Source organism: Neodiprion pinetum, chromosome 6, assembly GCF_021155775.2.
Source record: "Neodiprion pinetum isolate iyNeoPine1 chromosome 6, iyNeoPine1.2, whole genome shotgun sequence".
Lineage (NCBI taxonomy): Eukaryota > Metazoa > Arthropoda > Insecta > Hymenoptera > Diprionidae > Neodiprion > Neodiprion pinetum.
The window spans coordinates 17,505,719-17,521,624 of NC_060237.1; the positions used below are offsets into that span (position 1 = coordinate 17,505,719).

At 37.2% G+C, this 15,906-nt stretch overlaps 3 protein-coding genes across 5 annotated transcripts; 1 reads left to right on the plus strand and 2 right to left on the minus strand.

The window, feature by feature from the left end:
* Window positions 1-347: 347 nt before the first annotated feature.
* mRpL52 (mitochondrial ribosomal protein L52) lies at window positions 348-2,003 on the minus strand. Its single transcript, XM_046631546.2, has 4 exons — window positions 1,829-2,003; window positions 1,638-1,716; window positions 1,409-1,541; window positions 348-619 (listed from the first exon to the last, which is right to left on the minus strand). Exons 1-4 carry the CDS (start codon window positions 1,872-1,874, stop codon window positions 455-457), a joined length of 423 nt encoding a protein of 140 aa, XP_046487502.1. The 5' UTR covers window positions 1,875-2,003; the 3' UTR covers window positions 348-454.
* Window positions 2,004-4,979: 2,976 nt separating this feature from the next.
* On the plus strand, window positions 4,980-12,405 carry LOC124221459 (armadillo repeat-containing protein 8). Of its 2 annotated transcripts, none has more exons than XM_046631517.2 (9): window positions 4,980-5,259; window positions 5,395-5,468; window positions 5,858-6,302; window positions 8,022-8,203; window positions 8,570-8,879; window positions 9,218-9,509; window positions 10,438-10,964; window positions 11,090-11,256; window positions 11,656-12,405. In XM_046631517.2, exons 1-9 carry the CDS (start codon window positions 5,233-5,235, stop codon window positions 11,690-11,692), a joined length of 2,061 nt encoding a protein of 686 aa, XP_046487473.1. In that variant the 5' UTR covers window positions 4,980-5,232; the 3' UTR covers window positions 11,693-12,405. The 2 variants fall into 2 exon arrangements, with proteins under 2 accessions (XP_046487473.1, XP_068993074.1); XM_069136973.1 differs by having other exon boundaries at window positions 4,981-5,259; window positions 8,019-8,203.
* Window positions 12,027-15,705, minus strand: ICA69 (islet cell autoantigen 1-like protein). Of its 2 annotated transcripts, none has more exons than XM_046631519.2 (6): window positions 15,560-15,705; window positions 14,950-15,218; window positions 14,542-14,884; window positions 13,867-14,142; window positions 13,146-13,794; window positions 12,027-13,015 (listed from the first exon to the last, which is right to left on the minus strand). In XM_046631519.2, exons 1-6 carry the CDS (start codon window positions 15,568-15,570, stop codon window positions 12,899-12,901), a joined length of 1,665 nt encoding a protein of 554 aa, XP_046487475.1. In that variant the 5' UTR covers window positions 15,571-15,705; the 3' UTR covers window positions 12,027-12,898. The 2 variants fall into 2 exon arrangements, with proteins under 2 accessions (XP_046487475.1, XP_046487474.1); XM_046631518.2 differs by having other exon boundaries at window positions 12,027-13,018.
* Between the last annotated feature and the right edge of the window lie 201 nt (window positions 15,706-15,906).

Here is a 15,906-nt window from a genome sequence, read left to right on the forward strand (position 1 = left end):
TTACCGGCGATTAAGTTTGATTGTTACGTCGCTGTTATTTCTTGTCTCGCCGAATCTTTATCCACGTTCATTTACTTAGCCTAAGGTCTTTAGACAGCCCATGGTTTATTCCAAACGTCCCAAGAAGGATCTTGTTGCTTTTCACTTCTATAGTTCCACTTTGGTCTTCAATTATTATTGCAGAAAACAATTGGTGCCCAACATTAATGTGGAATTAAAGTGCATGTGGCCGAAGTATCACACTAAGTTACAATTTTTCTTCTTGTTTCGGAACGTTAACGTTACTAACTTCAACCTAATGGAATAAGGGAATCGAGCTATCACTTCTGCCTTTGAAATCAGTATCATTTGGTAGAATAATTTTATTCATGTTAAGAAGCAATCCTAAATAATAACAATACAAATAATACAGTAATCATTCATGAACTGGTGACTGACAATCCTCTACCAGCAATTAATTGTCTTGGTCTATCGTAAGTTGTTTTGCTGCCAGTAATTGACCTTTGGGTTTCAGTTTCCTATCTAAAATTGCCTGAATTCTAGCCGCTTCTTCTTTTTGTAATCGATCGTGTCTTTCCACAGCATAATCAATTTCTTGTGTCAATTTTATAATTCTTTCCTGAAAATAAAACCGAAAAGATCTAGGTTTTAACACAAAGTGCGTAAATTACAGTTTATAAAGACTGAGACTGATAACAGGTAACTTTCAATTAGTTTTAAAAATGGAAAAAATTGGAGATGTATTGCTAATTTTTAATTAGTGGTGCTTTAAGTATCATTTACATGTAATTACCTCATTTACTTGTTATTTGATTAGGCAGTAGTGCACATGAGTTTAGTGTTAAGTATTAATCAATTTCCAAATGAGATAACCTAAATTTAAAGATCTAATGCTGCAAGGTCTGGATTTCATTATAATTTTACTTACATTTTCAACCAGATTTATGAAATATCGCATGTATTACCTTATAGAGTAGCCAAACTTGTTTTAAGTTCTTACTATTGTGGTGGAAAAAAGTGGATATATGTGTTTCTTTGTGATATATTATAAGAAATTTGACAAGTAGGAATCTTTCAGAAAACTTTTCATTTCGAAATGAGTCATAAAAATTGAACTCACAAACTGCAAAGTAAGAAACACTGAGAAAATTCATGAAGATATTGGCTTATTACATTTATTTGATGCATGTAGTCTTTAAAGCCCAATATTTGTATTAAAATGGTATAGAAACTTAGAATTAAACCACCAAAAAAGATCGTATGGAGTTCACTGGATAATTAAACTATGAACTGCGCAATATATAAATCGCAACTGCATTTTTAAAAGGTGAGGAATAATGAGAAAAATAAATAGCTACCAGCTCAGCTTATACACATCACGTAATAATGTAATCATTGGTATATTCACCGCATATTCCCGTTGTTTCTCAAGGCGATCTCTATGTCTGACACCCAAAGGCGTTGGGCGACCATCCTTGAAGGAATAATCTGGTAAATTTGTGAGTGGACCAAAAGTATTGGGATTCGCTGTGAGACCTTTTCTGCAAGAAAATAGTTGAAAGATGATAAATTTGTAAAAGTGATTGACCATAATTACATATAGGTCAATGCCAAGATTGACCAAACATATTTCTTACTTAGCTCTCCATCTTTGGTCAAATTGCAATGTCAAAGATGTTGAAAATCTTCTTACACTTAGTATGATACACGTGTGATCTGAAACATTTGGAAATATTCATCGGTAAGCTGTTAAATTTTCGAGTTTGCATCTTAACGCAATCTAACCTAAAAATATTTTAAAGTAACTCGCAAGAATTTTATCTCTCACCTACATGTTGACTCGCTCTGTACGCAGTTTGAATCATAAGCGCCATTTTAATTTGGGATAAGACTATTTTCTTTCAAAGCATATGTTTTTATCTTTACCAAATTATAAGATACCCGAATTCATATCCATACATTGGCCGTGTTAAATTTCTCACACCTACCGATGACTAAAGATATATGAAGATCGCCAGCCCTAAGTTGTGTTTCATAATGGTTTGTGAGGCACCGTTGACTGAATATAGTCTTCAGTCAACGGAGGCAGTAACGGGTACGGGGGTAATTCTAGTACTCTGCACGTACCGACGCGTCTTACGAGATCCCAATGGAAAATCGAGTCAACAAAGATCGGTCAAATCAAAAGATTCATCATTCCACAAGTAAATTACTTATGCCATACTTATAAAGTATTCAAGTTATCGTTGACGAATTCGGAGACTGATAATTTTGTTGCAAATTTTAGATTTCCCGTTAACTGCTCTGATCGAGAACAACAATAATAAAAATAGTAATAATAATCCTTTATTAAAGTGGTTCGTTTCACCTAAGTATCGTATCGGATGGGTGTCAAGCTAGGACCCTATGTAAAATTGCAAATAAGCGACTGATTCCTTCAGAAACTAAATTCATATGAATTCATAGGATTGATGTAAATAATATTGCCTCAATTAAACAATATCTGAAAATTATGTTAGAATGCCTTGTATTTTAAGTATATTAGCAAAGAATCGGTGATTCCGTAAGTCAGTCGCTTAATACCTGGAAGTAAGAGTAAAGTAGAGCAGGGCGTTGGCAGTGGTAGATAGAAACACCCGCATTTGCACGAGGGATAATGGAAACTGCCGAATACCTTGGTCAGGTGTAGCCAGACCCCAGTCCAAAACACCGACCAGCAACGCAGCGCCTAAACAGCGTGATCCGTTTTACATTTTTGCAAGTACCATTCAGGAGCCAATCGGTAGGCCGGGGATTTGAACTCGAGTCCTCCCGCTCCGCAGTCACGAGTGTTAGCACCTGAGCCAATACGGTCAGTATGGCTCAACGTCGTAAGAAGATCTGGCGAAAATCCAAGAAAAGGAGCGACTGTTTACTCGCGTCACCTTATAGTGCGTTTAAGGGCCCTAAATCATACTACTGCGTTCTTGAATAGAAAGAAACAAAGATTGACCTCCACTCTCATTCCACTCTAATCGCTGTCTCTTTCTACCAGCCGACCATACTTTGCGCGTGTTCGGAAATTGACTGAAAGTACTGTCAGTACTGAAAATCTACAGTATACGTCACTTGGATTTTCACCATTTTCAGTACTGACAGTACTTTCAGTCAATATCCGAACACGCCCTTTACTGGTCTAGGCATAGTCCATACTATGGCCATACTATACGCCAATGGTGACGGACGCATCTCTCGCTCAACCCCCTGACACTCCTGTTTTTTTGAGTCCGTCTTAACCACGGTCTTACATACAGGGCCGTGTTCGACGGTCTCTTCTTTTTGATGAACTTCTTCAAAATGATAGGAGCGCATGCGCAGAACGTACTTCCTGCTGCGCGAGACCGGCACATGCGCAAATTATTACAATGAGGATATAACCTCAACACCTGGTAAAATGTGTCAACAAGTTATGTGTTTTACCATAACTTGTTGCTTCTGAGACATCTTTTGTTCTAGGCATAAAGGAAAATCGCCAGTGAAAACAATACCGACAGTGTTCGATTCGTGGTTTGACCAATTTACCCAGGTTTTGAGGTTATATTCTCATTGTAATAATTTACGCAAGTGCCGGTCTCGCGCAGCAAGAAGTACGTTCTGCGCATGCGCTCCTATCATTTTGAAGGAATTCATCAAAAAGAAGAGATCGTCGAACACGGCCCAGGTCTTGAAACTCATCGAAATTTGCGAGGTGAGGGAAATACGCTTACGCCGCATGTTTGGTTTTTCGACGCTGCCGCTAGTTCGCACTGTCGTAAGGTAATGTTTGCAAACACAACCTATAAATTTCCCAAATTTTCCAAATGTACTTAAAGATGTTTTCAAGTATATCATTTACTATTTACCTCGAGAATTTTAGAAACAATATAATTTGATGGAGAATCTTTGTTGATACTGCCCTGCAATTTTTCTATCTCTTTCCCAACAACCTTACTCTACCACCCCGCCTCTAGCGGTTCCAACGGAAATTAAATGCTATTTCTCAAGCGTTCAGCCCCCACCACCAGAGTTTCCAGACCTGTATGTAAGACCGTGGACAGAACTAACTCTGTCCTTCGGTCTCATTCGGTCTCTGCTTCAGTAGCCACGTAAAACCGCGTATCCTATCACTATAAGTCTATGGGACGGATGCGTTCTCAGCAGCCCCCTGACACTCAACACTGCTCATATACTAAAAAATTGTACGCGTTTTGTCCCCGTTTTTTAGTTCCTCTACGTGGCGCTAGTAGACTTCTGACCACGGTCTTACATACAGGTCCGGAAACTAGTAGGGTAGGGAATGACTCAGGTAATGAGGCAAAACCGTGGTTCTCGTCTTCGCCGTCTGCAGCGCTGCCCCCTCGGGGTGAGCCAATCATAAATCAGATCCGAACAGCTGATTTTTCAGAATCAACAATCCTGAATAACACTCAAAACTGATGAAAGATGCGAATAAAAATGATTGAGATGTTTATTAGCATTCCATGGCGGGCGTGATAATTGTTTTATTTTAACGGAATTCTCAAATGTTTAAGTCAATAAAATCCATAAACATCAAGCGAGGGCTCACAACTTTTGAGACAGTTTGAGATCTTGTGTAGATGATCCACCGTTTACACACTTTACACTGAGTTATGAACTGTCAAAAACTTCGATGAGCAGGTCATCTTATCGGTATATATCTATATCTATCATAGCCCGGGCCAGTGGCGCCCCTAGCGGATAGATAGGAAACAAGACCGTGTGCCTCACTACCGGTGACACCCCCTACCACTCAAAAGTGCCGGAGTTACCAGACCTGTACGTAAGACCGTGCTTCTGACACGCTCGCTGCTCTCGCTGACCGCGCGCAAGCTTGTCAGACAACTACTAGCGTCACTAGTGGTGGAGATCGGCGGCAGAATCGAGGGACATTTTGCGAACCACTTTTAGCAGCGTGTGTCAGGGGGCTGGTTCACAGAGATCCATGTTCGGCAGACGTCGTTTCTTGTGCTCCAGGCTTTAAGTCAAACCTAGTTCGTATGCGGATTAGTTCACATATTACCGTCACGCTTCAATGCCAGACATGGCTAAAAGTTTCGTAACCTTGTGTAGCAGAAGCGCGTTTACGTCTACATAAAAATAATAATAAATTATTTAAATACTCCATGCGTCAAATGGCGATCTGAAAATATCTTAATCTAAAGAGTAATAGTGTATTTACTATTTTAAAGAGCCATGGTCTCGTTGATGCAGCCGTATATGGTGAGTATATCAATACAACAATATTGCCTGATATGTGACAACCGGCCTGCAACTTGACGTTTTCACTACTTGTATCTTGAATGTCGATGAACGGTTTTACTTCGATTATTCAATGATATGTCATCGCATTTCTAGGACGTTGAAAGTTCTAGAAGCTACATCGACGAGTTATATTCTCCCAGTGGCCAAAAATGCCTGGAGGCTATTATGTGAGTATCTATAAACGATTTTTTCAACTATCCTAACCTCAAAACGTCTCATCGACATAAAATATCTAGTCTCATTTCCCATCCATTAGACACTTACATGTCATAACTTGTCATATATTATACCTTACTTCAAGTACCCCTGAGCAATATTCTCTTCTTTGTTAAGAGTATTTCTTCCATGCATAGCTTTATAAAATGTTTTCGTTTTCCGGGACTGTTCTTACTCTACAATTCCATAAATTTATCGATCATTGGAAATGACCAACAGCAGCGTTTTAAGTCATACATGAGCATTCAACCTTGTGAAATAAACAAAATTATTTCATGATTTATCCTCAAAGCAGGTCATTTACATCAATTTGTCTACATTTGCATTTAATTTTCAACAGCTGCCTAAAAAATTCAGTCATTGGAAGCAATCGGCAAAAGGGTTCAGTTATAGCGCAAGGCGTGGTGCCTAGACTGCTGCAGTTGCTAAGTGACTCGACCGGAAGAGTAGGAGATCGTGTGCGGCTTGAATCTGCTGTTACTTTGGGTTCCCTAGCGAAAGGAACTGATCAGCATGTCAGAGCGCTCATAGAACTGAATGTAGTTCCACTGTTGCTGCAAGTGCTGCTGGCCAGCACCAATCGTTGTAACGAACCTGACGATGATAATCAAACACCATTGGTCGAAGCATGTCTCAGATGTTTGAGGACCGTTTTTCACCACACAGCAGCCCCTGTTCATGCTATATATCAGGATCCTGGATTGGTTCCACGCTTATTGGCACTAGCTTCTAAATCTGTTACCAATCAAGTGTGTGTTGCTACCATTTTAACAGCAGCGTGCAAGGTACTAAGGATTATTCTCATTCACGTTTATAGTGCTGATTTTTTTTCACTTTTGCGCTACATATTACTACGTGTTGCAATGATGCATCATATCTTTCTTTGAAACTTTCTGTGATCAACCCTCATTAATCGAAGAAGTCGAAGTTTGTAATGGTATTGTTATAGTACATTTTTGGCAACAGTAATTACTTCGTAACATTAGGATTAACTGGAATTCAGTAAACTATAACATAGTATTAAAATGATTATACATTACAATTTAACATCTTCTAAAATAGTCTGAAGTTCCAAAATTAAGATGATCACCTTTCGTTATGGTAGCATTAATAACCTTCAACCTCATATTAATGAAAAACTGGTTTATGTGATTGGTTTTTTAAGTGCCTGTAATACATGTTAATCTCCTTCCGTGGAATTTTTTAATTCTATATTAGTGCAATCTTTGCAGCATTCTTTAAAGCTTTGTCTACAATATGTAGCTGAATTTTTGTTTTTGCTTACTTCTTATCAACTCAATCCTGGTATTTTTAATTGGTATCTCTGAGTTTTTGTACAGTGGTTGTATAGATCTTCATACAAATCTTGAAAGTATAAAACCATGTGTGTATTCATCAACGATGTCACTAAATTTTTACTAATATTGCGAGGGTTTCTAAAGGCTTTTTATGAAATCCAGAGTTTGGATAAGCCATGAATATAGTCATAATAATATTGTTGCGATTATGCTAAACATTTCTTTGTCACCCATATTCTTCGGATATAGTTTATCCAAACTCTGAATCATCGATAATTATATTTCTTTACCTCAATGGGAAAGCAAAATTGGAACCATTAGCTTGAATAACATTGTAAGGCATACTTTTTGAAATTTTCAGGAAAAGCTAAGAAGAGTAATATTGTCAGATTATAGCCAAGTACGAAATAATGTTGCAGAATTTGTCATATTCCATATCGTCATACGTTTTTTCCCCTTTTCACTGTGTTCTGTCACTAATTCATCTTATAATTAGTCGACCACTGCGATAATACAATCGACAGAAGTTGCAATGTGATTCAAAGAAAAGTATTAAACTGTGAAAGCTCTACTGTAGAGCAAAACACGATTTTGAGATATTTTTCATTAATAATTGTGAAAAATGCATATAACTTACGCTCACTTTATATGTATGGATTAGAGTAACAATTACGTTTCAAAATTTGTAAGTTACAACGTTATACAAGCCAATAATTCATCTAAATCAACATATTTTTTCCCCATCTTATTATCATCTGAAAGTAAACAACATTAATATACAAAAATTTTTGAAGTGAACTTTCTCGATAACGTATATGAAAGAAATAAATTTACAATGAGAAAAATTAATGGATGACCATGGGAATCGAACCCGGGACCAGCGGAAGCCTGTCCATGGACTTATACCCACTGTACCACGAGGCATCCCCGCCGTTGTCACGTTAATCGTTCTCGTCTAGTATTATTGTTGTGCACATTGATAGTATTGTGTATATGTGGTTGATCGACTTTACTCCCACTTATACTCATTAGGTGCATGCGACTTTGCCTAACGAGTATGAGTGTGAGTAAAGTCGATCAACCATACATACACATTTTCAATGACAACTCTACATACTTGTTTCAAACCAAAGTCTGTACCAAATGATAAATATGTTTCTGAACTCATTGATATGTTTGATTCATTTATGTATAACGCGACAGCAGACAGCTGAAGAGCAGAATGCACTATCCCGAGGTGGAGCTGTTGGTGCGCTTGCAACGCAGCTAGACTCTCCTCTTTCTGATGTTCAACTACCAGCTCTCGCCTGCCTTGCAAATATGTGCTATCAGAATCACACGGTATCTGCACTAGTTGCTGCAGCTACAACCAACAGCTCTCAAGGCAGGTCAGTTATACCCTGAATTAATCAGATTGAGTAATTTGCAGACAATTTTAGTCAATCACAATACTCTCGTAATTTCATCATAGATTTTCATACAACTCATAAATATTTGAACTGTTTTTATATTTTCATTTTTTCCAGTTTCTTAACAGTAATAGAATAAATAGTACCCAAATTTCAGTAGTAATATGATTAAGTAGTATGAAATATTTGAAGTACTATTTGCTCTAAAAACCGTGATCTGAATTTGTAAAACTAGTAATAATGCATTCCTGGTTAAATATATTGGATTTTTCGATATCTGGCATTCTTCTATGCCTGCAATTACACACTATGTTCTTTGTTATATTTATCTTATATTCTGAACAGAGCCGTGCCAGTTGCATTGGGCCAGCTGATGGGTCGCGAAAGAAGCGCACTAGTCCAACTCGAGGCAGCTCGGTGCGTTGCATATATGCATAGAGCTGGCGCTTTGACTTCGACAGATCCACGAGTTGTATATAGGGCACTGCCTTGTTTGGTAAGGCTTTGTCATCGAGAAAGACCTCCTAGAGAAAGAGTGGCTGCAGCAGAAACACTCGCGTACCTGACCGAAGTCGACACGGACCTACAACGACTAGCATCTATTAGCAATCACCTTATATCCAACCTTGCAGAATTGCTGAAGCCACATCCATCGGTAATTATGCTAACAAATTATTCCAATTTTGAAGGCTTAGTGTATGTGCAGTAAGATTATTATAATACAAACTTTTTCTAATATTTTTACTCGCGCACCCTGTAAGAATTCTTAATTTTCATAGTTGCAGCGTAGTCGAAGCAAAAAAACTTTTTATGTCATTTAAGGCATCTTGTTCGTCAAAAAAAAAAACCTCAGAACGTAATTGGAGCATTTTAGACACTGAACTGAATATCTGTACAGTGATCCTTACACGTATCTATTCAATAGACTTGTGATCAGCTTAACTAAGTTTTGAACATGCAAAGGTGAAAATTACATTACATTATTTCTTGTAGGTGCTAGATGCAACGCTTTCGCAGGATATGCGCCAAGCGGCATTCAGAGCATTTGCATCTTTGGGTGCAAATGATGAAGATATTCGTAAGAGGATCATTGAAACAGAGAACTTGATGGAGCAGGTGGTGGGCGGTTTGCAAGATCCCGGTGGACCACGAGTACGACTTGCGGCAGTTCGATGCTTGCACTCGCTATCGAGAAGTGTGCAACAACTGCGCACCACATTTCAAGATCACGCAGTATGGCGACCACTTATGCAACTATTACATGGAGCAGACAGAGGACTAGAGGGTACGAATGCTAAGCGCAATAAGCCTATGATATATGGAAAGAGTGCCAGTATGTTACGCAAACGATACGACACATCGTATAGCTACATTCCGGTTCGCGTTGGCCCTTGAAACTCCACAGTCGGTAATACATTTAAATTGGTCTTAAGAATTTTTCTATAACTCAACATGATTACTCAATTTAGTTTTACCACCATTAAAATATCTAATTAGCGCTGGTAGGAGTCACATTTCTCTTTTAGTGACAATTTTGCTAAGTGTGTATTCAATTTATGCGCGGTGCAGGTCGCATTTGAATTTTGACAGTTGGATTAATCATAGTGCGCTATTTGTCATCGAGTTTCTGTCATTTTATCGTAATTGAGCTTTACAATTGCACAAACTGCGTCAAGTACCTGCAATTAACAAATATCATTGTAAATTTCCTGACTTTGTCCTATATTTGTCGGCCCACGAGCTTAATCAATTTTCAACAGAGCCAATTTTTAAAACTTTGAGAAGGCCATGAGAAAAAACAAATAGAAATTGTTTGTTTGGAAGACTGCACTCACGACAGGGTTTTACAACATAAGGTGTAAATAAACTAATTAAAAGTAAGAACGGTAATCAAACGCACACCAAAAACATAACTAATTACCAAATTTTTCCAATCTCCATTATTTTGCTATAAATCTTGACTCATTTTTGCAAAATTGCACCTCTTGCTTCACTATTTTGAGAGTTTTCTGCTGCCAGCCCTGAGTATTGAAAAATACTCCAATACACATATGTTTCTTGAAGATTTGTGAAAGAGTCATTTAGAAGTTGGAGATGCAGGGCATGAGTCGCGCCATCATCTCAACAGGGAACCGATGTACTGCACTTTATTCCAATCAGTATTGTTTTGGTTCCCATCGCTCTTGGTTGTATTACCTATATTACACCATTAGGTAGGGGATTAGAAGGCGAAGAGGACTTGCTAACTGTGGCCTCTAGCACCCTGTGCAACCTGCTATTGGAATTTAGCCCAAGTAAGGAGCCTATTCTCGAATCAGGTGGAGTGGAGTTGTTATGTTCATTGACCAGGCGACCAGACCCTGCGCTACGCCTAAACGGTATTTGGGCGCTGATGAATGTGGCTTTCCAGGCTGAACAGCGTGTCAAATCGCAAATCCTCTCTTGTCTCGGTACCGATCAAATATTTCGTCTACTTGCTGATCCGGAATTGGCTGTTCTAATGAAAACACTTGGCTTGTTACGAAATCTTCTGTCAACAAAGGCACACATTGATCGTATTATGGCAGAGCACGCTGCCCACGTGATGCAAGCTGTCATTCTGGTATTGGAAGATCCTGAACACCCAGCTGATGTCAAAGAGCAAGCTCTGTGTATTCTAGCAAATGTCGCCGATGGGGATCGCGCACGCGATCATATCATGGCAAACGAAGACGTCTTGAAGAAACTCATGGATTACATGGTTTGTGCATACATTATTTACTCCGTTTCTTTTCTAACAAAACCAATTCATATCACATCATATTTCTAACTATTGACATAAAACAAATAGAAATATATCAGTATTAACGATCTTAATGTCTTCAGATGCACAGTAATGTGAAGCTACAAGTGGCAGCTATTTTCTGTGTATGTAATTTGGTCTGGAGGGAAGAGGACGGGGCTGCGCAACGTCAGGCACGATTACGCGAACTAGGCCTTTACCGTATTTTACAACAATTACGACACACCAAGGATTCACAGCTATTCGAAAAGTATGTACATGTACATAAATATAATCACTAAAATTTTCGGCCTTTACGACCTTTATTTTTACCACGACGAGAAATTAGTTATGATCAGTTGAAGATAATGAAAGATAATGAGTTACAATCCTCCATTCACTTACATAATTTACTTTGTCAACAAAGGCTAACACTTTCAATGGGTTTGACTTTTTCGAATAGTTCGAAAAAAATTTGAGTACGAATTGTTTTTACTCTATGATTTTATATCATGCAGAATCATAAATAAAAAAACAAATATTTAAGATTTTTTATTATGAAATTATCCAACTCGAACAATACGAGAAACAGTTCCTTAATTTCTTCAAATATCAGAACAAACTTCTAAGTCAACTTTTTACTGAAAATTATATTTATTTTTCGTTTCAGAGTAAAGGCTGCCATGTCTCAGTTTACCGATGCTTGAGTACAAAATCGACCGACTGATTCAGTTACGTTACCAACTAAAACGGTTTTAACTCCTTAAACCTCCTTCGGCAACCGTAAAATTCACAAATAACAATCAGTCACTGTAAACTCAAATCCAAACCCAGCCCATACTGTGATCGTTTATGTACTTTTATGTGCTCCCTGTTTGTAGATTAGGTGCTCAAGATTTTAAAAAAATCTCGCTTTAAGCTATGCCTGTGAGTAAAGTCTCCCTTCGTATTTCTTTTTCGTACAATTGATAAAAAGCTTTTAATCAATTGAATCAAATTACTGCAGATTTGTTTGTCTTTATAAGATTTTTCGTCCCGGGAGTTTTTACGATAGTAACATTGAAACGAATCCCATTGATATCACACAATATTACAAACTGATCATGGTAATACATTTTATGGAATGACAAATGTGAAATATCAGTTACTACCTTACGTCAAAATGTGAAGGATCGTATGGGTAACTGATGCATCGTGAAATAGCGTAACGTCATTTGTAATACTTTTATTGTGGTCAACACGTCCCTTTTCATAATGGATTTGACAGGTGATCAGTACAGTACAGAAAATATCGAAAAATTTGTAATTAAATTAAATTAATTTAAACCCACACAACAAAGAGTGGTCTCGTATTTCTAGGAGCCATTTTTAAATAATAAATTCCTGTAAAAATGTAATAATATATTATTATTAAAAATTACGATCAAATCCATAGAATTTTGAATGTAGTCTAATACATCTAAATATGTATAATACGATTATTTTCGGTAGAAACTCTTTGGTATAAATTCCTCTGTGTTTAAACATTGTACGAGATTCGTGAACATATTTCACTAATTTTTTTTATAAACTGCTATGCTCATCTCCATGTCGGAATGTTCGTTAGTAACGATAGATACTTCAATTAAGTACAAATAGACATATAGGTAACTTTTAATTCGGTTATTTTTACTTACGTTATAGAGATTTCTTTCAATATTTTGCACTCTCAATAATAATTAAAAGTTACATTTTCTAAAACTAAAAGTATAATTTAAATTTAAAGGATGCTAAATGACTAGGAATAATGGCCATATAATGTATTCAACAACGGCAGACCTGTAACGCCGTATAAAATTAAACATGGCCACATCATATAAATAATGACGTATTACTAGTTCAAATATTTTATATATATATATAAAAACGTTGGACTAAGCAGGGGCATTTCTATCGCTGATTAGACTATCCATCGGATTGTTGGCAAGTGGATCTAACTCAGCAAATAAGTCCAGCCAAGAGTTTCCTGTTTTATTTGATTTACTTTTGTTCTGCTGAAATGAAAATGTTTGGCAATTATTACTTAGTGAATAGCAATAGCAAGTCTCGAAAATTCAATGCTTGCTATAGAAGCAAGTATTATTTTACTAAGATTAAAATTTATTTCGTTTATGTGCTCGCCTTATTGTCGTTGCTTGCGCTAACAGGATCTTTCTGATTTGTACCAAGTGTGGCAGCTCCTAAACTCTGTTTCAATATACCGGGTGGTAAGAAAGTATCACCAGACATCATTTCCCAATCATTGGCACTCGTAGTAGGTGTGGTATTTAAAATTTCTTCAAATAAGGCTACACTTTCTGAAGTTAACAAGTCAAGAGGTGCTTGCGGTTGTTGTTGTTGAGGATTAAAGAGTGGAGAGTTGGTAAAATCAAAACCAACACCAGTGCCAGTAAATGAATCCATTGCCAAATCCAGCTGTGTCAGACTTTCATCCAATTTTACTTGGTCTATCTTTTTTGCAGATTTCTCTTCGTTCAATTTCTTGGTCTGTGGATCTATGTTATTAAAGAAATCAGCAAGCTCCTTGTCTTCGGTGCTGTTTAAAAAGCTCTGAAGACCTTTATCTCTGTTCTCATCGTCAGTATTCAAATTCAATTGTGAAAGACTCAATTCCGTATTGTCTGGAATATGCGAATCATCTCCAATATCCAGTAATTTTTCATCATTATCTTTCTCGATGTTACCTGCTTCCGTTTTCTTCTCATCAGTTGCTTTCACTTCTTGAGCTTCCTCCACATTGTCATGATAGTCAGACTCGAAAAACAATAATCTATAATATCAATATAAAACCAACAGTTTTTGGTAGAAGCATTTAGATTACCTAAATTGCTAGTTCACTCACTTATCTTTGTCATCCAGATCCTCGTTGCCGCCTGTTTTTTGTGCCAGTTTGATAGAAGTCTCCGCAAGTTCCTTTACAACCATAAAATCGTACTGTTGGTAGCCCTTGAAGCTGTTTGCAATTGTTGCATATGCTTGAGCAGATTTTTTGGTAAAATTCAACAAGGTACTTTGGTACAGAACAAGTGCGTGACTAAACATATTGCATCTCGCCGCTGCCAATAAATCCACTTTCTGCAGGCAGTCCAGAGCCAAGTGATCAAACGCTGATTTACCTCTGTTAAAACCAAGATAACATCATAGCAATAGAACAACAAAAGTGTTCTTTGAAAAAATAATGCTTTACGAATCTTACATAAATTGAAACACTTGCGACTATGTTTTACAAAATGTATTCGATTTTACAAAGACTTAAAATCAGTTTTGCCACACTTGTAACATATAAAAGGGTTTTTTTAAATCCTAGCCAATTATTCTAGTATATCACGTTTCAAAGAGAATGGAAAACATGTATGTTATATTCTATTACTCTATTTTTCAGAAATTTCAGAAATAAAGAAAATTGGGGTTCTCAAATTCCTGATTATAGGAGTAGAAATGACAAACTGATTTGATTAAAATTAAAACGTTGCAGTTCATTTTATAGTGTTTCTACATTGAAACTACACATGCCTACCTTCGAACTCTAGTTTGAACCTTTCTGAACCGTTCCAGTTGCTTAAAAGTATCTGGGTCCAATTCTTGAGATACATTCTTCATCCAAGAAAGGGCAGCCCGATATTCAGTTCTAGCTTTTTCCATAGATTGAACATTTTGCAAAGTGTCCTCAATTGCCCTTTGCCGAAAAGTCTCAACCTCCTGATACAATCTGACTAACGGTGCTCTGAGAGCAAGTCTTTGTTGCCCTGAGTAGGATAGAGATTTCCCAACAGCTGACATCATCTTGCCAGCTCTAGTTTTATCCTGTTTACCAGCTTCCTTCAGAAATCGACCCATGGCATTTTCTTCTTGCGCTAGATCTATAAGAAAGTTTGATTTTTGATTGAGCCAGTAGTACAAGGATATCAGGAAGTAAAGCACTTACTGCATAAACGTTCTTGGTATTTGTCGATTATTCTTTGCAGATGCAAACAAGATTCTTGGATACTACGAAATAATTCCAGCTTAGAATCAAGTTCCGCATCCGAAGCAACAATGCATTCATCCTCTTTTTTACCAAGTTTCTGCGATAAAGCTTGTTTTGTCACCCAGTATTGATGTTGCATTTTAGTTATTGCCGAATCGTCTGGTAAGTCAGCTTTTTGCACCCAGCGATCAAAGGCACTGCCTGACATGCCGGATGTGCCCCTATCGCTTGAATACAAAAAAAACAACATATTTCTTGAAAGCATACTGTTGATAATATGTTTCCAAATTATACTGATATTAAGTAAAAAAATGTACATTTCAAGAGAGAAACAGTACGATTATGGTCTGATTGATACATTTTGACTTAACACCATTGCTGGTAAACTACTGCTTCTTAATATATGCTGTTAGGTTTCTTATCAAAAGTCAAGAGATAAGAATAAAAACTAGTGTATGGTTTCCGGGCAGCCCTATGCAAACGGTAAACTGAATTTATAATATTACGGCACTAACATTATACGCGATCAATAAAGTCAAACAGATTACGTAGGAATTATGAGACTTACTATGCATTCATGGTGAACAATTTCGGACCAAGTAAAATATATCTTGAAAATAATATTCTGGTAAAAATCTAACAGTTTGACATTTCACATGCTTGAACTCTACCTACAGGCAGCGGGCAGCCATTTACAAGCGTCGCAGCTGGAAATGAACATTTTTTTATTAGCGTGCGGCGCAGAGTGCAGCACCGTAGGGAGTGACAATTTTTTGCCCGCAATATTTCAAATACAAACTATTGCCGGAGAAATGAACTTAATTTCTTGGTATCTTAACTCGTGAATCGAATATCAATTCTACCCTTGATTCCATTTATTTGCACTTAATTATAAAAGAAACATTGATCTGAAAC

What these genes read in the sequence shown, in the direction of transcription:
- ICA69 (XM_046631518.2), bottom strand. An exon ending in ATACCAAGAACGTTTATGCA is followed by an intron (nt 14,885 to 14,949) that starts GTAAGTGCTTTA and finishes ACTTTCTTATAG; the next exon opens with ATCTAGCGCAAGAAGAAAAT. An exon ending in GATCTGGATGACAAAGATAA is followed by an intron (nt 13,795 to 13,866) that starts GTGAGTGAACTA and finishes TTGATATTATAG; the next exon opens with ATTATTGTTTTTCGAGTCTG.
- LOC124221459 (XM_069136973.1), top strand. Translation starts at nt 5,233, where the DNA reads ATGGTCTCGTTGATGCAGCCGTATATG. An exon ending in CGTTGATGCAGCCGTATATG is followed by an intron (nt 5,260 to 5,394) that starts GTGAGTATATCA and finishes TCGCATTTCTAG; the next exon opens with GACGTTGAAAGTTCTAGAAG. An exon ending in AGCAGACAGAGGACTAGAGG is followed by an intron (nt 9,510 to 10,437) that starts GTACGAATGCTA and finishes TTACACCATTAG; the next exon opens with GTAGGGGATTAGAAGGCGAA.
- mRpL52 (XM_046631546.2), bottom strand. Translation starts at nt 1,874, where the DNA reads ATGGCGCTTATGATTCAAACTGCGTACAGAGCGAGTCAACATGTAG. An exon ending in CAGAGCGAGTCAACATGTAG is followed by an intron (nt 1,717 to 1,828) that starts GTGAGAGATAAA and finishes CAAATGTTTCAG; the next exon opens with ATCACACGTGTATCATACTA. An exon ending in GACCAAAGATGGAGAGCTAA is followed by an intron (nt 1,542 to 1,637) that starts GTAAGAAATATG and finishes ATTTTCTTGCAG; the next exon opens with AAAAGGTCTCACAGCGAATC.